This window comes from Pieris brassicae, chromosome 2 (genome assembly GCF_905147105.1).
Source record: "Pieris brassicae chromosome 2, ilPieBrab1.1, whole genome shotgun sequence".
Lineage (NCBI taxonomy): Eukaryota > Metazoa > Arthropoda > Insecta > Lepidoptera > Pieridae > Pieris > Pieris brassicae.
The window spans coordinates 21,544,987-21,570,530 of NC_059666.1; the positions used below are offsets into that span (position 1 = coordinate 21,544,987).

At 33.1% G+C, this 25,544-nt stretch overlaps 2 protein-coding genes across 2 annotated transcripts; both read left to right on the top strand.

The window, feature by feature from the left end:
- Positions 1-234: 234 nt before the first annotated feature.
- LOC123720411 (dnaJ homolog subfamily C member 21) lies at positions 235-3,926 on the top strand. Its single transcript, XM_045677003.1, has 7 exons — positions 235-711; positions 954-1,098; positions 1,387-1,534; positions 1,637-1,851; positions 1,946-2,170; positions 2,810-3,136; positions 3,248-3,926. The coding sequence occupies exons 1-7, from the start codon at positions 521-523 to the stop codon at positions 3,788-3,790; spliced, it is 1,794 nt and encodes a 597-aa protein (XP_045532959.1). The 5' UTR covers positions 235-520; the 3' UTR covers positions 3,791-3,926.
- A 4,142-nt stretch (positions 3,927-8,068) lies between these two features.
- On the top strand, positions 8,069-25,294 carry LOC123720583. Its single transcript, XM_045677253.1, has 5 exons — positions 8,069-8,219; positions 19,830-19,933; positions 20,653-20,769; positions 22,449-22,678; positions 22,754-25,294. Exons 2-5 carry the CDS (start codon positions 19,832-19,834, stop codon positions 23,145-23,147), a joined length of 843 nt encoding a protein of 280 aa, XP_045533209.1. The 5' UTR covers positions 8,069-8,219; positions 19,830-19,831; the 3' UTR covers positions 23,148-25,294.
- Positions 25,295-25,544: the final 250 nt, after the last annotated feature.

Here is a 25,544-nt window from a genome sequence, read left to right on the forward strand (position 1 = left end):
AACCTATCACTAATCCATTGCATATTCCCTCAATATTAATTTAAAATTAATTACAGCTTGTAGATATATCTGGTTTTTTGATGTAATTAATCTACAATCGTGCCGTGTTATTTTTTTTCTATTAGATTGATCTGTGAAGTAATTGTAATGTGTCAAGTATCACACAAAATCCGACAATAGTCTGTCATGAACTTGTCAATAATCATTATGGATGTCCACTGTCATCATACCGTGGAGAAAAATCATAAAAGCATGGAAGGAGAAAAAACTGAGGTTTTTGCGAAATGCGAATTATAATTGTAGTATGACATTCCATATGTACAGTTAAACATTTAATCTGATAAATATCCTTAGAGATATTAATTATCGGTCTATGTAAATTATTGACTTAACTGAATAGGATATTTATTGATCGGTCGCGAATGTATTCACTTTACGGTCGTCATCCAGTCAAGTTTGTAGAGATTTTATAACTTCTATCAGTAACTAAAACTATCGACTGGACAAAAATGAAAACAGAATGAAGTGCCATTACGAGGTCCTGTGCTTATCCCGCGATGCAAGTGCATCTGAAATAAAAAAATCCTACCGCAAACTTGCGCTGCAATGGCACCCGGATAAAAATTTGGAAAACTTGCTAGAAGCTAAAGATCAGTTTCAATTAGTGCAAACGGCTTATGAGGTCCTCTCTGATCCCCAAGAACGTGCTTGGTGAGTTTTATAAGCTCGTTTTTAATATTTCAATTCAAAATTTAAGTCCTTTGGCATCACAGCCACATTTGCTTTTCATTGATATGAACTATTTAAGTACCTATGTTACCTATAACACCGATTTAATTTTTCTAATAATTACGTTTTCTAATAATAGTATAAATATATGTTACTTAAAGAGTTCTGTCATAGTGTAACAGAAATTACAAATATATACTACATGGCCTGTTCTTCTTTAACAGGTATGACAACCATAGAGAGCAGCTACTGAAAGGTGCCGGTAGTTCTTATAATGATAACAGCTTGGATGTTTATCCTTACTTTAGCCCATCCTGTTATAAGGGCTTTGGAGATGATCCTCAGGGATTTTATGGAGTTTACACTGAGGTGAACCTTTAATCCTTAATTTTAGTTATACATTTAATTTTAACTGTGTAATAATGATTCAATTCTAACAGAATAGTTTAACACAGTGTAGATGTAATTAAAAAGAATGCTAATAAAATATTATTTGTGTTTTGGATTTTATATATTTTTAATAACTTAAATCTCTAATAATCAGGTTAACTTGGAATTTCTAAATGATCATTTAAAGAAGGTATTTTTATAGTCCGGCAAATAAGTACATGCCCAAAGTCTAAAACTGCCAAATACTATTTCTTCATATTTTCTAAGGTATTCTCAAAGCTGGCCAGTGAGGAATCAGATTTTCTTGATGATCCTGAGGATTTAGCTAAAATACCAAAATTTGGCAATTCTACCACTCCTTATGAGGATGTTCATGAGTTTTATGCCTATTGGATGGCATTCTCAACTAACAAAAGTGAGTATTTTTGCTGTTTAATACATATCTCTAAAGTTATCAAAATGTATAAGACACTCATTTAAAGTCTAATTTTTTAAATCATCTGCATAACTGTTACAGGCTATGTATGGCTTGATCAATATGAGATATCGCAAGGTGACAACAGAAGAGTTATTAAACTTATGGAAAAAGAAAATAATAAGATAAGACAGAAGGCTCGAAAGGAACGCAATGAAGAAATTAGGAGGTTAGTCAGTTATGTACGACGACGTGATAAGAGAGTTATTGAACATACAAAATTACTTCAAGAAAAGGCTGAAGAGAATAAAAGAAAGGTATTAAATAAACTTACAATTTTTGCCAACACAAGATTATTTTTTTTAAATAGGTCATGATCATATATTTACAGTAATTTGATCTATTTTCCAGTCAGAACAAATTAGACGAGAAAGAATAATTCAAAGGCAAAAAGAAATAGAAGAAGCCAAAATGAAGGAGGGAGAATCATCATTTCTGCAAAGTGAAGACTATCAAAAAAAATTAAGTGAAATTGAGTCTTTATTAGCTGAAGAATTTGGCTTGTCATCTGATGATGAAACTATATCTGAAGGTGGTATGGAAAGTAGCAATGAAGAGAGCTCTAAGACAGAAGAGGTATTTCAACTATATTTTTATAAAAATAAAGCCACTTACTTTTATTCCTTACTGTTAAACGTTACATATCAAATGGGTAGTTTTGTTATTTAATTTGTTAGTCTATGTTAGTAATTTTTATTTCCATACTTTGTGTAGTATACTCATGTTTTGGTTAAAAACATCTTTCATTTTGATCTGTTCTGAGCTTCCGTCATCCATTTCTCCCCAGCGAGCTTATCTATGTTATCACTTTTATGTTAGTGGATCTTTAAGATGAAAGTTTAAAACGGAAACTACAGCTTAGATTTAAAAATTATTGTTATAGACATAGGATTCTCACATGCCTGGCTATAGGAGACAAACCTGGATGTTTATGGATAGAGTGAAGTTAAAGGTTTCTAGTGCCCAGAGAAATGGAGTAGAGCATCCTATAAATAAAAATATTACAAAATACGAAGTAATCACTACAGTGATAACTAAGATCACCAACATGCTAAAAATTATTAATATCTCGAGAATTTTTTTTAATATATTAAGGATATATTTCAAATTTCATTAAAACAATATCAAAGTCAAAAAATGACTATACTTAGTAATAAATATTTAAAACTTAAACATCAGACTTGACAATGTCTAATTTTGTTTTATATCTTTTAGGCAAGTGAAGCTTCAAGAGCAACAAAATCTTCACCAAGAGGCAGAGCAGCTTTGAAAAACTTATACTGCTCAGCATGCAATAAACTATTTAAAAATATAAACTCATTTGAAAATCACGAAAATAGTAAGAAACATAAAGAAAATGTGGCTAATATGATGCTTGAAGATGAAATAGATATATTAGACCAGGAAGCAATTGACAAACATGAAGCTGAAAACCAACAAAATATTGATGTCAATGGAGAACCAGATAGGGAAAATGAACAAGTAGGAAATTCTACATCAGATGTTAGGGAGACATTAAGTGATGACTCTGATAAAGTACAGGTGAGGATATAATTTTGTCACATATATGTATATAACTAAGTAAATATTATATATTATATTTATATTTGACTAAGTAAACTATATGATTTTTATATTTTAACACATTTATAGGCATTACCAAAAAGCCACAAGAAAAAGAAAAATAAGAAGAAGTCCTTTGTTCCAATGCCAGAAAGTGAGGGAAATGACAGCCATGACGAGATGAGCTTTAATGAAATAGAAGGTCCCGCTCGCAGTAGGAAAGCTAAAAAATTTAACATGCTGAAAAGCCAATTACAAGCAAAAAAGGAAGCTACCCTTAAAAAAGGTTCCCAATCCCAAACATCTACCGAGAACCTATATGAAGTTTCTAGTACTACACCCACTGATGATGCTTTAGGTGAGGCAGTCCTCCCTAGTCCTAGAGACAAGCCTACCTTGCCCAAAGTTCAAAGAAATATGAAGCCCAAAAAGCTAGTGGATAGGAAAACAATGAAGCCCAAGGCAAGTGAAACAGAGGACTCAAGTAGTGCAGTTAATCTTAGGTGTGTTGTCTGTCAAACAGACTTTCCATCTAAAAATAAACTGTTTGAACACCTCAAAAAGACAGGTCATTCTGTTCCAATTCCACAAACTAGCTGTGCTCAAAGAAAAGGCAAACGGTCAAATAGATAAATGCTATACTATTTTAGTTAGGAATAAATACTATCTATTCAGAAATCATAATGAATTTCTTTATCTCTCTACAAATATGAAATGACTATCATTCTATTTATTAAACAAAATTAATTATGGATCATAATTATTATGCCTAAATAAATAAATTTTATTTCAAAGGTCACTTTTATTTATAATACATATTTTTAATAAAATTATACATCATAGAATCACACATCAATTGCACTTATTCGATTATCACATAAAATTTATATCTATTCATACTCGGGTATATCTGCAAAACTGTAACCTGGATATTCTTTATACGCATAGTATGCTATCCTTACATGATAAGCGCCTGGGAGGAACATAATACAGCCTAATAGTATTATTGGCCAAAAGCGGTCTGAATATTTTGTATCAATATGGCCAGTAACTATTAAAAGCCCCACTGTTAGTAACACTGTACCAACTATGAACAAAAATGCAGCTAAAGCTATTGCTTTCCATGGTATCTTCTGAGGCGGTACCTCAAACTGAGAGTCGCAAAATCCGCTGTCGTCATTTGGTACTCTAACATATCCATTAGTAGGCCGCCCAAATCTTAACCTTGACATTCTGGAAAGTAATTTTATTAACAGGTACACTTAATGCGTAATATTAACATATACCTAATGAAAAACGGAAATAATAAAAGAAAAATAATTTCAATGTTATATTTACTACCTTTTGGTGTAATAGCCTTTATATTGCCAATTCAACGAAAGTGTTTTCTGGATTAAATTCACGTTTTTTTTTTAAAACTAAGAGCGAAGAAATAATCAATACATGATGTAAACAAAATTTAACGGCACGGCGCACTCGCTAATCTGCATTGTTTTGACAATTGACACAGCATAGAAACTGACAGAATTGTTTCTGACAATAGACATAGATCATTTGGCCACTAACAAACTACTTATGAACTGGCATAAAATTAAAAGTATTGCTATACTATTTAAAAAAAAACAATTATGAGTCGAAATTCAACCATATTACTTAAATCTGTATAGAGTGTTATCTAGCACATTATTAACCCTTTGGGACATAATTTATTGCAAGGGAGATTTACATTTGAATAATAGGCGATTATTTTTTAGATATTTAGGTACGGACAGTTAATTTTTCCATGCCTTGGGCTGCCATTAACAATATGTTTATTTTTGGATTGTGTACAAAAATTGAAAATTACAACGCATTCATTATATACAACGTATATTATATTTATACTTGATCATGAAAGTATAATAAAAGCTAATTTTCTTAATTAATATTATTTTAGAAGTACGAGACTTTGGCCCTAAATCTTGTTTCTGAACCTCACCGTATGACATGCCGATTGCCCATTTTCTCTATTAATAAAGTTGGAGTTCAAATATTTCTATAAAAATATAAAAGTGTACCTATATAATGATAAATAGTAGTAATAAAAATAATACACATAAAATTTCTCATACTTGGTCTAAAATTTAATTATTCCATTACATTATTTTGTTTTTTTCAGCATTTCTGCCACTTGATACATCCCACTTTAGCGTGATTTGACTTGAAAATCACATTATACAGACTATTAACATAAACACCATAATGTAAGCGTACAAAAAAGATTTGATCAAATATTTACGAGGCTCGAGCACGTCACTTGGTAACTGCACTGCCCTTGACCGAACTGCAGCATATTCACATAGAAATATACCAAAGCTTCCTTCTTTCATGTAAAATTGCTTTATAGGATAGAGTTTTATACTATATATTAGTTTATCATATATCTTAAGCCTACATAACTATTGTAGGTTTGGAAATTATTGATTTGTTTTTGTGTACCTTGTTCCCAGAGTTGTCCTTTAATTTTATGCTAATTATGAAATGTGTTTGAAGAGCTAATTTGCAAGCTACGAAAATTAACAAATCGTTTTAGGATACATTTTGAACTTTCTATGTGATGATAAATAACTGAAATAAGTACTAAAAATACCTAATAAACTTTTAATGCATATATGTAAATTTTAAAAATATATCTAGTCTCATAGTATGTTTTAAACATACTAAAATTATTCATTGATATTAAACATCGTTAGCTTGTTCACTGTCGAGTTTTGTAAGCGTTACGGATACTATATATATCAAAATTGCGCACACCACACAGTACCACCAAATGTTTGACGTTTTGGTTTTATTATAAAACTTAATTGTAGTTATAGAATTGGAGTTGTCCAGAGCAGCTGTTCGAATTAATACCTGCAGATCGGACGTCGAATCAAAATACGAAATTCCAGCCGCATCACCTCGTCGTCGTCGTTTTATAAGGCAGTTCTTGCCACGCATCACCAAAATGTGTGCCAGCTGCCAGCTGAAGTACATATTTCCGAACCAATTTAACTTAGGGTCCTTCCAGAAAAGAGTGTACTAATTGGTTGCTTTTCCAAAACACCCTTCATTATTCTTAAAACGCAACGCACTCACGAGCCCTCTGGCATTGAAAGTGTCCATGTCGGAGGTATCACTTAACATCACGTGAGCCTGCTCGCTTGACCTCTTAAACAAAAAAATATCAATTCAATTCGATGTGACTTTTATTTTCCGAGAATTTTGTGATACTAACAAACATACTTTTACGAAATTTACAAATAAAATTAACAATATCACATATTTTGTCCTTGAACGTCAAATCCAGATAACTTCCTTTCTTTCAAGTAGGTTAAAACAACATGGCTTTGAATTGATAAAACATTTTTTATTCCATGGTGGAGCGCCACTCCCATTAAAGTCGAGTACATTGCCAATAGCCAACAAAGACGAACTACAGCTTCAGTTTCCGGTCTCTTCCGGAAGTCCTGCCCGTTAGTCCTGTATAAAAATTAGAAACTGAAAATAGTATACAAACAAGGTGGAGTTACCACACGTAAGTGTATCGATTGACGTAGTCTAAAACGCATGAATTTTCTAGATTTTTTTACATTTCATTACATTGAGAATGTAATGCACCATACACTGAGCATAGGGACAGTTGCCAAGTAGGTTAGCCAAGACATAATTTAATGGATAATTTAAAATACTATTTCTTTTAATATGAAATCTATACTAACACCCCATAGAGTAAGGAACATTAATACACGCGACAGTCAGGCACGTTAAATATCGTATGATCATTAATTAGTATTAGATTTTTTTTATTAAAAAAAGAACTGTCAGCTAAGAATTAAATGGACCGGAAACACCCTAACTTGAAGGTCGATACGTGTTTGCTATTTCATAAATCATAAGTAAGTTTTGCAGTTTACTGTGTTTACCACAGAAAAAAATTTCTTTCATCGTGAATCGATAAACCTCCAAATAATTAAGTCACAAACAAGGAGTTATTTATTTACTTCGTAATCCTACAGCTCACAAAAAATATATATAATAACCAACAATTACAAATATACCCAGAGTTGTAATACATATTTAACTACATAAAGTTTCAAAAATTTAAAAATTATTCAATACATTTAACTAAGTGGTATCTAATTTGGGTGTGTTGTGCGATGATGTAAAAGTGAGGGTAAGTACGTGAAGGTGTGTATGTGGAGCTCATGATGCAGGAGATTTTGCTCTATGGATATTCTTAGTACTCCTTTTAACCATATTCCGCGAAAGCTTAAACAAGTTATGGCTTAAAAATTGTTCGTATTTTTTCCGGGCCGCGATATACATTTATGTATATAGTTATGAGTATATCACCCATAGCAACTAGATTGAGTAATTTGTGTAAAATGCGGACTAGCTATTCTTTAGATGTTTCGTTTTAATCCGGAGTAGGCACTAATTAAAACCTTAACTCAAAATTGAAAACAATAACTTTACTAGCACCTAGTTTCCTACCCATTGTTTTACTCCGGTATAAAATAGAGATTATCTCTTTATGTCGGGGCATCTAAGCTACATAGAGATTAATGCAGTTGGTCAGAAATGCTAGTAAGCTAAATGCTGACATAGGTGCTTAGTAACAAGGGAGACACGATCTCTGGACTGCGGCCAAAACAAATCTAAGTGGATCGATAAAGCAAACTTTTTTATAAGTAAAATAATAAACAGTAAACCCTCAAACATTATAAATACAAAAGAACAGTGTTTAAAAAAAAATATCAAATTACGATCACGATTAGGGTACTGCGTATACTGAGTAGATAATCGCTTGCGGTATTGTTCAGTAGGGCGCATGCGCGTTTGCGCGCGCTGCTACAGGGCCCGGCTGTCAGTGGCCACTCCGCCGGCAAACTGGTCTTGAGGCACACGCGCGCCCTAGGTCCGCTACGCCAAGCAACGCCGGCCCTTCGCGGCCAGGAGCCCTCAGGAGCTCAATACCAACACCGAAACACCTGCGAGGGCAGAGCGGCGGCGTTCGCACAAGGGGTACGGCGGATCAAAGGTAAAAAATTTATTACAACCCCGCTCAATAAGTCCCCTAACATATTGCAGTTGTTCAGGGGCCGCTGTGGTGCAGGGTGCGAAATTATTTTGCTCTTTTAACGAATAATATAGAACGACTATTTCGTAACGGATTTGTACAAAAATCTAATTGAGTATAACGGCTAGCTGTTTTGTCGTGCTTTATAAACTATATTGTTTTAATAACAAAGTACCTAGTTTAAACTAATACGTAACCTCACCCACGGCTGCTCCCAAAAACTTGGGCAATAAACTAGATTAACTGATCCCTCTCTGACAGTACTTGCAACATATTAAAATTTTCGTTAATATAAGGCCAGAATGGATTTGGGCTGGTCGTTATTTTCACGTTATCAAACTCCGCAAGGTTAATTATTATCCCGCGTCATCGTCTGCGTTTAATGAAAAGCTTGTATATGTCGAATATACGATGTAATAAAAAGTTCAGTAAGGTATCGATTTAACATTCACCATTGAGTATAAACGTTGATGGATTTTCTAGGTATGAATTTAAAAATGACCCACTTAACATGCTCCTTCCAAGATCAATAGATCCGGATTTTTAAGCAACAGGAGTCTCTTTGGTTTTGCTCTGAATTTGTTCTTAATCTAAATAGATCTTAACGAATGCAATGTAAAGCGTAAAATGAATTTCGTCAAATACATTATTGATGTTAGTATAATCTTGAATCGTCGACGACCAATCTCATTCCGAGCGGTTTGATCCCTTGGAGTTGCGTAGACATTTGGGGTCACTCTGCATCTTCTACCGCATTTGCCATGGAAAGAGTTCAGAGGAATTTACGGATTTATACCTGAAGTTTTATCATCGGACGACGAGGCATAATACGAAATTCGTTTCGCAACTGAGCGTTTTTTAAGGCAGTTTTAGCCCACCACCACTATGTGGAACCAACCGCGGACTGAACCGAACCAATTCGACTAAAGGTCTTTCAAGAAAAAAATCACCAATTCTTAAAAGGCCGGTAACGCACTCACGAGCCCTTTGGCATAGAGAGTATCACCTTCAAGTGAGCCTCCTGTCTGTTTGTTCCCTGTTCTATAAAAAAACATTTTATTACAATGTCTTTTCTATCAAAAATATCGTTTGCTTATCGCCTCCAACAATTTGCATTGAGTTATAATGCCACTTTAAATTCTTTTTGAACTTCACAAAAGTGTTATTCGAAAGCGTAGTTCGCAATCGACTATTGAAAACTCTATTAAAGATTACTATTGATCTCCGGCAAAATGTCGCGTATCTTTTATTATTGGCATTTATGTGAATATTCATAAAGCAGCCATTACTGAATACATAAACAAAAGACTGTTTTTTTTAATTATTAGTGGCCATTTCTATTATCTCCATGGGTCATACGTTTAGTATTGCAGTATTACCATTGTCACAATTTTAAAATAATTGAAGACGCTGAATCATTCCAATTAAACCATTAAAACTAAAGTTCTTCTTCTCATACTTCAGCTCCCAACAATTCCTATATTTTTGGCACATATATATGTCATATATAGACAATTAAGCTGCTTTACTATGTTTTGTAACTATTTTTGCCTAGTTATCTTACCTAATAATAATATAAACACTGTCAATTGAAATAATGACTTAAAATGATTATTTATCGTAATCTGGTAGACAATTTAGATTATTAGGGTCTTTCAAGAAAATATTTCTGTTCGATTTTTTTTGTAATATAAAGAAAATTATCTTCTTACATTTATCGTTAATAGTAGTGTTTGTTGTTTTGATCGAAAACAGTTTTTATATTAGCGTTGACGGTGTTATTTTTTGGATCTATTTGCCTTTGGTTAAGTAAAACGAAAGACGAGTTTCGCGATAGCGAACGATCGCTCCAGTATAATACGTTGATCAGATAGTAGCCGTACTCAAAGTCGTTAATTAGTTTAACGGCTACTTAAGCCATATCGAAAGCTTATTCCAACGTATTCTTAAATCAAGCATTAAAATTTAATACGTTATTTTGTCGCGTTTTATCCTTAAATAGATGTTTATTTCCTTTGGTGTAAAGTCTGTTGGTGGGTTTAAATGCACAGTCGCTAATTAAGATTTAAGCTGGCACCTTATATATAGTATCGGTGATCCCAGAGCTGGTGCTTTCATCGCTCAACGAATAGGTATCGAAATACAGCGAGGTACCAAACTTTTAAAAATTGTTTTAATTTTGAATTATTATTATTATTATTGTAGGTCAAGACAATTGTCTAAAAAACTAAAAATTCTTTTATTCATTTCAACTGTTACATATATCCATTAACGAGCCACTCTTAGTTCTGTAGCATACATGTATATAGCATTCTTAAAGCCAGTGGGTGTGTTAGTGACATACTTGTGACAAAATGTGTGATGATTATATAATGTGTGCAAAATATTTTAATATTTTAAAGCTCTTCATTTCGAAAGTTTATCTCAAGAACTGGATTCAATTGAAAGAAAATTGTTTTGGATATCCCCTTTACCTCACCTCGTGCTAGAACATAATACTGTTGCAGGAGTGGATACTACATATATAAAGAGCTTTTTCATCTTTGACACAACTACCTGTGTATTATTTGCATTACTTTATGTTAAAAGGGATTCAGAACCAAAACTTAATGTTAAGTTTACCCTGAAAACGTATTGGATAACGAAAATGTCTCGACTCTGGATCTTATAATTGCTATAGATACAATATTGGTATATAATATTAGGTATTAACTATATAGGGCATTATCTCAGAAATATTTTTTAAAGTTGAGAGCCAAAGAGGAATGGAAAGAAGCATGTGTAACACTAATGCATCGCAAAATAACAGAAGAGGTAAGATTATAAACCAAATTAGAGGACATTACAAAGAAAATAAGGCAATTGAAACGGCGCTGGACCTGACGAGAGATAGTAGGTTGATATGGACACAAATTATTACAGAATGGCAACCACAAGATGGAAAAAAGAAAAGAGGAAGACAGAGAAAGTGATGGGCAGACGATAAAAAGAGAATAGGAGGCACAACTTGGACAAGAAGAGTTAACAATAGAATGGAATGGAAGGAGCTGGAAGAGTCCTTGGCTTGGAGATCAGTGTGTGACAAGCTGATGACTAAAACAGGCACACCTGATGTATTAGATTAAAAGAGGTTATCTAACTTAAACACGTGTTTATACATATTTAACGGGGTTCAGAAATAAACGCTTACCTAACCTAACCTAACCTAACCTAACCTAAAAAATGTTAGTAATAAAAATGAGTACATCATCGATGCTTTTGACGGTCATAAGTGTACATTGTGTTACCTACATGAATAAATGATTTTGAATACGCAGTCCATAATAATAATTTCGTCTTAAACATGTAATTAATGTATAGCTTTTTAAAAATTTAATCAAAGTGGCTTTCTGTTAAAATTATAATTTAGTGTGTGAAAAAATTCTATACGTAAACTTAATTGCTGAGGCACTTCAGACGGCTAACGACTTAAGACCAAAAGGAGCACTTACTTTTACATTTAGGCTTTGAGAAGTTTACATATGTTTTGGTCATGTCTATTTGTTGAGTAGAAACAAAACATATACTTACATAATGACAGAATTCTTCAAATAAAATCTAAGTAAAGGAATATCTATTATATATAGAAATGTAAGGTTTTTGAATTCTATTTAAAATAATCGTAAACTTGTCAATGAGATATTAGCATTTGTTATAGCAGCCTTGCAATATTATTCGAGCTGCATACGTTATTGGTATTGGGGTTCAAAAGGGATTAAGGGTCTGCAAAATTTATTTTATTAATTTCTTAGAGTTCAACGCTACCAAACTTATCTTTTCACACGCTACGTAAACACGCGATAAATCTCCAATGTTATTTCCACAAGGATAATGATTTGCTTTAACATTTTCACATTAAATAAATAAATTTTATTAAACATATCGTATACATATCGTCGTTGTTTTTAACGATTGAATCAGACCTCAATCGACATTAGCGACGTTATTATAAAGAAAAGAAAAACAATTGTTTAAAACAAAACAACAAAATTGTTGCTTATTAAATTTTCAACGATAATTGCTGCGATTAACATTGATTGCTCGGCTGTTGAGTTGAGTTTTTAAAAAATATTCGACACTTTATATTTCATAGCAAAGAGTCAATGTATTTATTTATCTATTAATACTTCGCTACATGCATAATATTGTTACGAGCTAGGGGATCGGATAGAAAATGCCGTAGATTTATTCAAGGGTTTATTTCTTGAAAAATCAATGAGGAATTTTTGAGCACAAATTAATTGCAGAGATGCACTAATTACACACAACAATCACTTATTACTTCACTATGAACATTTCACACAGAACTTTATCACTTGTAATCACTTTATTCGCACTTTATCGCTTCGGTGTTTCTCTCTTGTTATCGCATTCAAAACTAAAGGTGACTAGTCGCGTTTCGGCTCGCTTATATATCCCTGGGAATAATTCTAAACAATATTCGAGAACTTTCTAGGCGGGCTTGCTACTGAGTAGCGATTGCACAATTCTAGAACGTCCGCACTCTTTGTCTCTTTCGCACGTTGCTCCGTCCTTGTCGTACTGCGTTCTAGAGTGCTCAGTCTAGTTTCGAGAAAGTTCTGATCTTCTCTCTCTCTCTCTCTCTCGTATCATTTTGTCCTTGTCTCACACCTAGAAAGTTTGATCTATTTCTGTTTCTGTTTGATTGGGTATACCTAGGCCTGAAAACGGGTCCCTTGAAAACTGCACCACTCTACTACACATGTTTTGAAAACTAGGGTTCACAGGGTACTTTCAGCTTCCTGAAAACTAGGGTAACATTATGGAAATTACAATTTTCTAATATGTGATTGACCCTCTCCTGAAACGGTCAGAAATCATATTACAGCCTGCTGAAAAGTTCTCTAAGTAGTGGAAAAATCTAGTAACATTGTATTCGACCCGTCTTCGTAACAATATAATACAGTTGACATAACTAAATGAAGAGGAGACAACTGGCGGCCTTATCGCTTTCGAGTGATCTCTTCCAGGCGACCAATACATTTATTTAGATTCATTGATAATCTTTTATCTACTGCTAGAAACACTATGATCTTTAATTAGTTCTAGTTAAAACAATTTGTTATATTCTTTCTTGAAATACTTGATTGTTTAAAACGCAGTAGTGTTATCTTGATGATCCGTGACGCAGAACGATACACCTTTTCTACTGGCTTACCCCGCCAACAAACTCCAACGAATTTTGTTACTAGCAATACTAACAATAATACCTAAACGCTGTTTAAGACAAAAGGAATCAAGGGCGGGGCGGGTGTGTCAGGTTTTTTCTTAAAATAATTAAGAATTCTTCGCGATTTTAACGGATTGAACAGTGCTTATCCGGAGCTGGATATATTCGGTAGTGGGCTGATCCGTTTTAGAGTAAGCATTGTAAGGTGCGTATCTCGAATCTAATTCGCTGTTTTGCTGATGCCTTTTTTTAAATAATTTTTATTTTTCTACTATACCAAAAATTTCTGGTAATTTTTTTTTAATTTTTAATTTCTTGTTTTAAAACACTTATGTTTACTGCAATTATCATACATTTTAGATGAATGATTTTGTAAATTATTTAGTATATTAAGTACAATGTATGATGTGGTAAACTTTAATAAAGAAATTAAGGAAACAGATATAATAATCTAAGATACGACCAAGAATTGCAACGCGACTTTTATACAAATAAATACTTGTAATTTGGTGTGTCAACTACACGAGTTCAAATTAATATTTTAGTTATAAAATAATATAAAGAATGTAGTAAAATCGTAATATTTGATGTTGCATTTCACGAAGATATTCAAAATGTAGGTAGCGAAACGAACTTTTATTCTAAATGCAATGCGGACTGCGGGTTTATAAGCTCTGAATACGCTAATATTTGACTGTTATGCAGTTTCATTTTCCATTTATTTATTTGTATAACTCAAATATCAATTAGGCCATTAAGCATTTATAAATTAACATTTATATTTTACAACCGACTACTGCTAAAAGTATCAAAATAGTATCGAAAAGAGTTTTCTAGATCTGAAATTGAAAGATAGTAAAACGAGAAGAAATAAAAGACAAGACTGAAATTGAAATGACAGGACACATTATGAGATGACAAAGATAACGAACGAAAACGAAGAAGACATATGAAGTGATGGGAGGATGATAAAGGTAGAGCAGTTGGCTACGTAAAGCTAGACACGGAGAAGAGTGGAAGCTCTTAGAGGAGGCCTATGTCCAAGGACAAGCTGTAAAATAGAAATTGGCTTGCCGAGAAGTTAATCGTTTTTATAATACTTTATATTTTGATGTACTATTATTATTATTATATACTAAAACTGGGTTTAATTTATCGTCATTAATAAGTTCATGATGGTTTTATTGGACCATCTCTCTTCGCCGTGGCACACCACGGCCCCCAATTCCGTATCAACTTCATGACACCAATGTTAACTTCTTTTCTTACCATTATTTTAATTTACTAAATTCGTTGCCGAAATCTTATACGTATTAATTAATCTAAATAAGCGTTAAAATATATATTAATGTAATATAAACACGCCGATCCGAATTTTTAAATATTGAATGTGTGTTAATTTAAAAATAGACACATATTATTAATTTAATTAAGACACCTAATACTACACGAGAATGTCCTTGTTTTATTAAGCAATTATTATGTTTTATTGCGTCGCAGCAATTTGTCTGAGATTTGGGCCCCCAGTTGATACTGGCATTGTTTGGACACCCTCATGCCACGGGGAAACAGCTGTCCTACGCCTGGAATAACTTTCTTAGCGCGCTTCAGAGTACGACGTCATTGCATCTGCAGCCGAAGGCTATAGCTGTCGCTACCAGATATTTATTTATAATTGGTTAGTTTAGTTTTAAATAGATGCTTTTTAATTTATCTTTAATCAAGTACGTAAAGCTTAAATTTAAGTAATATCTTCGGCATTTATAGCTTCGGCAAGTATAAAGAAAATATTATATATATAAGGACACGCAAAAATACAAACCAATTCTTTTATAAATCTAGGAGCACGTTCCTAATCCTAAGGCCAGGGAAGGGCTGGTTGTGCGACTAGCTTATTCAGTGAAATCATGACGAACTCGCATGTCCTCAAATCTGCGGCGTCGAGAGATTATCTTCCTATAGTTATGTGTAGTCATGATAACGGGCTTGGGTCTCATGATTTGATAAGAATATTAAAAAAAAAACTCTTGTAAAGAAATATTTTTAATCTACATAAAACCTCACAGTCCGCAATTTTGAAAATGAAATCTGATCATAAAACTGTTTACGAACTTTTCTTAGTAATAACGAATTTTGTACTTAGATCTTTGTGTCTCTTTTTGCTATATGGTATTTACTCTGAGGTGTAACGAGTCAGGCTATAGGCGTTAAAATAATGTAATCAGAATTTATAGATCAGCAGCTTACTGGAGTTTAGAGACTTTCTTATTGGAGTGTTTCTTTGTTGTCAATAGTCAAGACAGTAAAATTTAAATTTACTATTGTCTGTTATTACTTTTACTGTATAATGAGTTTTCAGGCTAAAAAATAAATATTAATCACTGCAGATAGAAAAAGATCGATCCAGGCGCTGCAGTGATTCGCCAGTCCCAAGGGCGCAGGTCCACTAAAAGTCTGAACTGTCTACGCAATTTAGCTACTTTTTTTACGATACTTTCTTGCGATTTGGAAGAGTAGATATTATTCTGTGAGATAAGGAAATAAATACATTTTTAAAATACTCTAGCCTCGAATGTGTAAATGTATATTCTTTGGACCCTTAGTGAGGATATCGACCCTGCTTTCAATATATTGACATATTATGGTCCTTTGCAATAAAATTAATCGACGAGGATAAAGAACGTTTCCAAAATTTCGATGCGGTTGTTTTAGGAATACATGACATATTTAATACATATTATTATAGAGTCAGAGTCGAGGCTTAGTCTTCAGTATGCCTCTTGTATAACATAAGTAAGAATGTACTGGAAGTAATTTTAGCCCACAGAAATCTGATAGAAGAGAATTACTGAGAAGTACTGTAGGCTGTGACTTAAAATTGAAAGAAATGGGGCACACCAATTGGGTGGAGTTGTAATTAATACATGACACGCCACAAAACTGGTGCACAATATACAATCTACAAGAGGGCGCCACAGGCTTCTTCGGTTATTTTACAGTCGCGTCCATTTTCTAACCTTGGCGCTAAGTAGCCCTTCAAATATAGCTTACAGACCAAGCTGGGAGTGCGAAAAACGTAAATAACGAAGTCTCGTATTTGGCATCGGGCCAAAGAGGTCTCAACCTTTTGTTTCATAACGATGTTACTTTGGCTCGTGGTTTCACTTTCCCAGCAACTAATTTGTTAAATTAATACCTAGTTTAATATATTCTTTCCTTGCCAACATGTTACTTACAACTAAACAAAATCACAGGAGGCTTACGGCTCATCCGCTATACCCTTACGTAGTGAATAAAACAAATATTAAATGATGATATCCCGATGCGATGGACTGACCACGTAGCTGCGAACTGACTGACGCGCTAAGGGTTTAACCAGACACGGGATATTGAAGGAATTGGTCCAAAACCAACATGACCCTATGAACTGGCTTAATGATGGACAGCACCATAGTATTCATACAATAATTTCAATGAAAATCTGAACAAATTGACTGATGCAAAATATATTACAGAAAGCGGACTCCAAGCGCGGTCGCTCACTGTAATTGCAGCACTACTTATTTATTCTCGCAAAGTGCTGATAAACAATTTGTTTTATTTGAAAAATTTGGTATTTATACCTGATATTTGAACCGTCGTTCATTATAACTAGAATTCGAGAGGCATCAAGCAAATCTCTTTAATGGGTTTATTCGGAACTAGACACGTACTCTAGCTATGCTTACTTAGATAAATTAAAACATTTTGGACAAATGATATCAACAGTTTCTACTTCCTAAACCTTTTTGTTTTTGATCGTATTATTGTAATTTTCTGTTACATAAACTATATCTATATATATGTGTTGTTTCAAGCAAGTCAACACGTAATCAAATTCATATTCGGCTATAAAAATGTGTGCGTGTACTAGTGTACACACGTAAGAAGTGAAAATTCTTTATGACCTTATTTTTCGAAAAATAATCTACTATATGCAACTTTACAGAAATTGGTTAAAGAAAGTTAAATTAGATAAAGTTTAACAAAAGGCTTTTATTTTCAAAGACATGAATACAAATAATACAATTATTTCATATAACCTTATTACTACTAAGATTATTACAGAATTTCATTAATTGTAATATAATTATTACTATAATTGTTATTATATATTTTGACAAGAAAAAGATGGCGCGTAACGGAAAAATGTTATGGTATTTTTTTCCAACGTCGATAAAGAAGTTTCACTTCAAAAATGTACGTAATATCGAGGCACTTCAGCCTGTACCTTCCATCAGATAAGGAATATAAATATGCAAATGATTCTGTATTTATTCTTATATAAAGCATTATACCTATGTAATGGTTTCCTATTATTAAGGTTTACATGTTGCAAACGTAAAATGAAAACATAACATCGATCGATGCATTCGGACCTTGACTCGATGCAGTTAATTAATGCAATTTGTACACTAGGGCACTACATCCTTGCATATCGCGTTGCTCCATTATTATCATTGTTTGTATGAGCAGTAACCAATAGTACAGCGATATGTAGGACATTCAATTAACTTCAATGGAGGATATATCTATAGAACTTTGAGTTAAACCCGATAGGAGTTCTGAGTACCATTCATACATTTAAAGAAAACACTTTTTTACCGGACTGAAGCTATGTATCATTATAAACTTATAATTATTTTACATAATTTAAATATATATATAGCACGCGATATATAGCTTTAATACGGTAAAAAAGTGTTATCTTTAAATATGTAAAAGCTATATTAATAAAAGACAATACTTTCATTCATACATAATTATGCATCTACATATCGACAGTCCGCCGTGCTACGGCGTAGAGACTCTACGACAATTTTAGCTTAATGTAATTTATAAATTTATGACTAAAAATGAAATTTGCTTTTGTTATCATTGTATCAAAATCAACATATTCAAATGAAATATGGTTAATGGTTTAGTAATTATGTTAAAGATAACGTACAGTTCCAGAATGTATAGCTTTATATTTGGAAATCCTACCGGTTTAGACTCCAGAATTGATCTGTTTTGTTCTGCGGTTGATCATATCAATATATAAAAAAGGTTATTCAACATTAGGTTAACTAGATACTTACTATTAGACACCTATAGTTACTGGGATTCCTCATTGCCTTGCTACGAATAGATCTACGATATTTTTATTGTTAGGGACATGTATGTTTTTTCCAATAATAATTATTCCAAATCAATAAGTCTGCATTGCTTGCAACTTTTTCTATGTAAATTCTGTTTTATTATTATCCAGTTCAATACAATATTCACGAGTTATTTAAATGAGGAATAATTGTTAAACCCTGTTATGTAACGCTCAGTTTGGGGGCAGGTTAAAATAGTGATGTTCCTTCACATAAATTATTCGATAAAACCTTTTTCATGTCTTCTAATTATTGTTATAGTATAGGTTTCTTTAACATAAATCATTTTTTTGTCAATGATTCAATTTACATATATAATATGTACAGTGAGAAAATTCTCTGCGGTCTATGTTGTACGAACGTTATACAGCAATCCAATCTGTACCATAGAGGGAAATTTATCTATGTAAAATTAACAAACATATTAAATCTGTAAAAAGTATTAATCAGTTGTTAGAAAAAAAGGAAGTTCAAATTAATAACAGCATTTTAAACAAAAGCTGCATAGAGTCTGACAAAAAACCACAGCTTTTGCTAGTTACATCTGTAGAGAGAGTCTTCACACAATTTGAAAAAATATTGTTAATTATAAAATAAATATTCCGTTTCTTATTTAAAAATCAATATAGCTGCAGGGCTCTATTAAGTAAGAATCTGATCTTTTGATAAGTTAGTGTGTGAATATATCAACGTAGTTTTTTATTATTAACGATTCTTATTGGAGGGAAAGTGATGAGGCAATGTCGATAGACATTGCCTCATCACTTTGCCTCCAAACTGTAGATAACAGGGTTTATTGATAAGCCGAATTGCATTCTTTAAGAATTTTTTTTTCTTTCAGTCACATTTTCTCAACACTCTGAAGAAAAATACATATAAGTACTGAGCTGAATAACCTCTACGTTCTTAATTGGTTTGTGGAAAAAAATCTCGCTATGATTTTATGCTTTAAAACTAAAAATTGTTAGTAACAATTATAATATGAAATTAAAAATACGTATATTAAAAAAAACAATTGGCGCTACAATCCTTGCGTTAAATTTTTGTATCGTTTTTTTTCTTAATAAGCAAGTAAGGGAATGAAATCATGTCTTAGATATATAAAGCTTTACAAATGAATCAAGTGCAAATTGAAAACTTAATGTTAAATCTTTGTTTCAGAGATGGAAATCGTGCCTGAGGGGAAAAATTTTCGATTGGTAACAAAAGACGAGCTCCCAGCTGTGGCAGATATTTTAGTTCAGTATATGCCTGAATCTCTAAAGGTAATAATGGTGAAAAAAATAATGGAGTTTCAGAGATATTTAAGGCATTGGGAAAACTGTCATACAAATTCATTAAACCTATGCGACAGTAGTAATATAGATTCATAATATTAAAATGTCTCTAGAATTGGGCTACATTTCAATCTCTTCGTCATAAGGACTAAATATCGTAAGAATTTATAATAATACCTAAGGCAATCTTGATAGGAATGGCTTCAGATACTTGCTTAGCAACAAACATGATGCTGTGATGTGTCAAAGCATCACAGCTTTGAGTATGTAGTATACATTTGTATGATATATGTAAGGCCAGGTATTACTTTATTTAGCGCTACGGCATAATTTTGTAATAAATATTTTTAATATTATGCTAATATGTATGAATATGCGAAGACACAACATAAAAATTACCATTTTTTTAAGGAAGAAATTATATGACCTTATGTAAGCCTTCTTTAAAGTTTTTTTTTTCTATATTAAGAAACAAACAAGGTTCATCTTATGTTAAGTGATATCGCCCATGGACATAAGGCCAAAAGAGCGCTAACGTTCTTTTAAGAACAGATACGCTCATTCTTGTAGGACCCTAAGTCGAATTGGTTCATTTCTAAATATAATCTTATTAACATTTATTTTTCAACATCAAGACATCTACGAAAATTGACCCTTAAATGGCTTCTTTAATCAACAAAATGTTTTTACGAAATATTTGGTTTTAGTTTCATCAGACGATTCAAACATATCTAAACAATAAGGTTTGGGACTTCCATTTTTATGTGGCGAAGAATTGGCCAGAGGAACCGATTTGTTTACACTTTCCCGGCTGTACCAGTACGGTAAGTATTTATCAATTGAGACTGGCCATTTATTCTCTTGTCGTATGGGCTTTAATTTTTTTTAAATCGCACTTTCCAACCACATCTACATTTGAACATGCTCACCTAATAGAATACTCAAGAAAACATGTTTCTCTATATAAAGATGTTACGGTATTAATATCGCTATTAATAAAGGTAGATTGCAGAATCGCGAAGGACGGATAATGTGTATTTTTATGGCAAATCATAATAAAATTAATTAAATTTTTCGGGTGGCCATTATCACTTGGATTTGCACATTTACCACCCATTTTCAGACCTAAATATACACAAGTTTTATAGAAATCGGCCATTTAGTGGACGCCGAAACACTTACACGAGATTTTTTTATAAACAACAACAGTTTTTTCTTCTTAATTATAAATGCAAACACCCGTCCTCGATGAAAACGACTTTGTTGTTTTCGTTTAATCCAAAAATATAAAATAGTTTGACAACCTCCGTACCTCTAATGGGTCTAATAGCCTATGCAGCGATTGTGCTCGTACCCTGCAACTTGCAGGAACGATCTCTAAACGAATTAAGTTGTTGAGTTTTTGTACAGCGCGATCTTAAGGAACTACATTACGGATATGGAGTTTTGAGCTATCTACATTGAAACTGTCGTTTTGGACTCATTTCCACTGAGGTTTATAAGTAATGCCCCTAAGACTGCAGACGAAAGCAAAACGCACTAAAAAGTAAACAAAACAATTGCGATAGATTTCTGAATAACTTCAGCGCTGTTAAATCATTTCATCACGACAATAATAGTGAAATTTAAATGAATGCAGTGCTCACAATAAACACAGATTTATTAAAACCTAACTAGTGTCGCAGAGCTCTCGCTTCAGCTTGAGAAAACATCTTACATTTTTAATACTGTTTCATACGAGCCTATTCATATTGCAGGAAGTAGGTCAAAGGTATGGATTATATTTTCACGTGAACGTAATTACTATATTGAAGATTATGTTACAATTGTTTGTACTATTCCGCTATTATTGCTCAGATGTATATGAGTATTTATTAGAAGGTTTATATATCTTTGAAAAACAAGAAAATACTTTATACAAACATTATTTTCATTCATTACTACTGCATTAGAATTTTAAAAAAATACTATAAATTTTATGGAACAATGAAGACGTATTTCTGCCCTACATACATACATTAGAGCTGTATTGGCCTAGTTGCTTCAGCGTGCGACTCTCGTCCCTGAGGTCGTAGGTTCGATCCCCGGGTGTGCACCAATGAATTTTATTTCTATGTGCGCATTAAACATTAGCTCGAACGGTGAAGGAAAACATCGTGAGGAAACCGGCTTGCCTTAGACCCAAAAAGTCGATGGCGTGCGTCAGGCACAGAAGGCTGATTCTTGCCTATTCGATTAAGAAATGATCATGAAACGGATACAGAACTCTGAGGCCTAGACCTAAAAAGGTTGTAGCGCCGTTGATTTGTTTTATTTTTTATTTAGTACATACTTACGAGTACTTTTCAATTTTTTTTTTGCCGGGATTCGAAACAAAGCCCTCCGGCTTGTATTGCCGGGGATTGTCAGGGAAACCGTTGGTAAAATGGCGTGTATAATTTTGGGATCTACGTTTCGAAACTTGTTTCATATAGGTTCCAATTAATCATCGATTTTATTACAGCCAAACAGCCATCCATATGAAAGTGTGACAATATTCTGTCCATCGGAGCGTTCTGAACTGGTGGACCTGGTCACCAGCGAAGACATCTTGCTGGACCTCACGAAACCGTTGTACCTGAACTTCACTCACGAAGCTATCGTGAATCGCTTCGAGAAACGATATGAAGCTCAAGATAAGATTACTGGAGATGTCTATGTCTGTGATAACCCTCCAACGGATTGTAATGAACAGTAAGTATTTTAAACAAGTAGTAAGCTAAAATTTATTTATATTTGAAAGGACTTAACAGGTCTTGATTTCCATAGACTGCCACCGGACGTGGAGTTAGTTCGCCTTCAGCCAGAGCACATGCAAGCAGTGCACGACCTCTACCCAGCGAGTGACATTGAGTGCCGCGAAGTCTTCGAGAAGCTCGTCGCCGAATTACCCGCCTATGGAATCTTCGTAGAGGGACAATTGGCCGCTTGGATGGTCCAATCTTACTATGGCGCCATGTTCTCCATGCAGACACGCCCAGAGTTCCGCCGAAAAGGCTACGGAATCTACTTAGCCCGACGGCTCACCAAAGAAGTCGCGGCTCGCGGCTACAAACCGTTCGTCGTGATTCGTCCGGAAAACGATGCTTCTCGCTCGCTCTACTCTAAGCTTGGCTTTGAGAAACGTTTCCGAACGGTCCGCGCCGTTTTACGTCCGCGCTAAACGTTAATATTGATAGCAGATTTTATTTTTTTAAGACTTTTGAATAAATAGCTTGCGATCTTTGATCGTTAGAAAATTTAGTAGTAGCTTTAAGAAATGGGCGACTGTTGCTGTCGCACTCTCTCGTTTGGTTAGTACAACGAATTATTCATGTACGAAAGCAGTAGTCGCTCGTTGCGTTTTAGCATGAGCCAAACGGCACTAGCATGTCAAGAAACAAAGGGACATTTTTTTTAAAATAGAATCTGCGTTCTGCGTTCTCAAAATTATCTAAGTACTGCCAGTTTAGACTTTTGAATTTTTGACATGTTAGGAACTAACTCATATAGTTGAAGCTTATTCCCACTCATTGATCGAGCGGTGCTACTTTCTCTCATGGTAGACATGGTAGGTCAAATGATGGAAGATTTGGACCATTATTGTGTGTGACATATAATCTGAGGTCGTATTGCGACTTCTTAATAAAAAAGTACAATGTGACGAACACTTACCGACATAGTAAAATAAAATAGAAACATTGCATAGTTTGTAGAACTTGACAGTTGGCTATGGATATACGAAAAATATTAAAAAGTCGCAATACCACCTCATTACAGACTAGATTTAGGTAGGCATGAGATTGGTAGTAACCGTAACACTCGAGATGCACAATTGTTCCAATACATTAAAATATGCACCACCACATTGTTATTTTCAATATAATATTATAAAGCATTAATATCTGAGGGGTCGATAGATTTGTGACAAAGTGTAATCTGGATTTGGTAATCTGTGTCTATTTTGTCTGTAGGAATCGATAGTTTTTGATAGAATTATAAAGGGAAAGTAATAATTGATTTAAGTACTTATTGTATTTATTTTTGACGCTGTATTGCATTTATAAATGTTTAAATGTAGGAATCATATTATTTAATAACACGACAAAATTGAATTTTGTCAACTGATTTTTTCTTTTCATTTATTTTGTAGCTTACAGGCATTTCTAAAAACTAAAACTTTGTTACCTTATAATATAAATTATCAAAAATATTTGATACAAAATATAGATAGGTAGGGACTTTAATATGAAAAACCAACTTTTTTACTGTAGGCTTCATAAATTTTCTACGACATAAATTGCGAGATTAGAAATATTAAAGGTAAAACTGTTAGATTTATAATTGCAAATATAATTTAAAAATTTCGCTTATTAAATGTATTCAATATTGGTAAGTTAACTTATTTTAAGCTTCTCTTATTTAAATGTATTAGAATCGGAAATGGTCTTGAAAGCGATGTGTTAAATGAGAAAAGATAGTTGTTACCTTATTAATCTAACATTATATTCCAAATTCCTAACACTAGAACACTGGCACAGCACTTCATTAAAGCTAAAAGCGAAAAATCAATGCTTTAACGAGCTAGATATCTGCTCAATTCCCAGAACTTCCATTGTATTCCTTAATTTATTTGATGAAATGTTAGCCATTTTCATATTTGGCGGCAATTTATTATATCATGTTTAAAAGTTGCCAGGCGTAAATATACGAAATATATTATTGGTCTCAATTAAATTTTAGTACGATATTTAATTATTATTATATTTTACACTAAATGCCTAAAACACGAAAAAGTATTTGTGTAATGTGTAACTATAATTTATTGAGAATTAACCTCCTTACTTATAAAAAAGCGCTTCTTCGCTTACCTTATACAGATTTTGACGTTTGAGGTAATGTAATTTCTCGGGCCTTTATAACAACCGTGTTGGTCATACTAATAACCCCAGTTTAGAGAAATTTCTAAGTAAGGGGGTAAAATAATTAATGACTAGTTTTAAGTTATGTACCCATTACATTTATTCGCAGTTATCAACACGCAATCATGCTGAAAATGCTTAATAAATTCCTACTCGCAGTTACATAGTAGGACAAATTTCTTCAAATAAATATTGTAGTATACCTTTTCTGAATTTTTTCTCTAGCTCTTCTCTAAAACAGAAATGCAAAGGACATTTTTCCGTCCTTTAACAGTTGATGTCTACGGAATAATGCATTAAAATGTTACGTTTAATAATGTCACATTTTTCACGCTACAGTTGTAGTGTCGATAATAACAAATTGCATACCTTGCAAAGGTAATTACAAAAATAAAGAAATTAACTTCAATCGACTATTTATTTCTATTCAAGTTTCAGGGCATGTTTCAAAGTCGAGGTGTAGCTCTAAATATTATGGCTTCAATAAGTTAAACATTGTTTTACTGTGAATTTTATCATTACTGAAAATCGCTCACGTAATAACCTTATTAATAAAAAATCCTGGTTTAACTGGAACGAGGTTTTAATAAAAAATTACAATGAATGCCAAAAATGTATTTTTCCACGATATTAAAAAGGTAAGGTATTAAAACTACGGT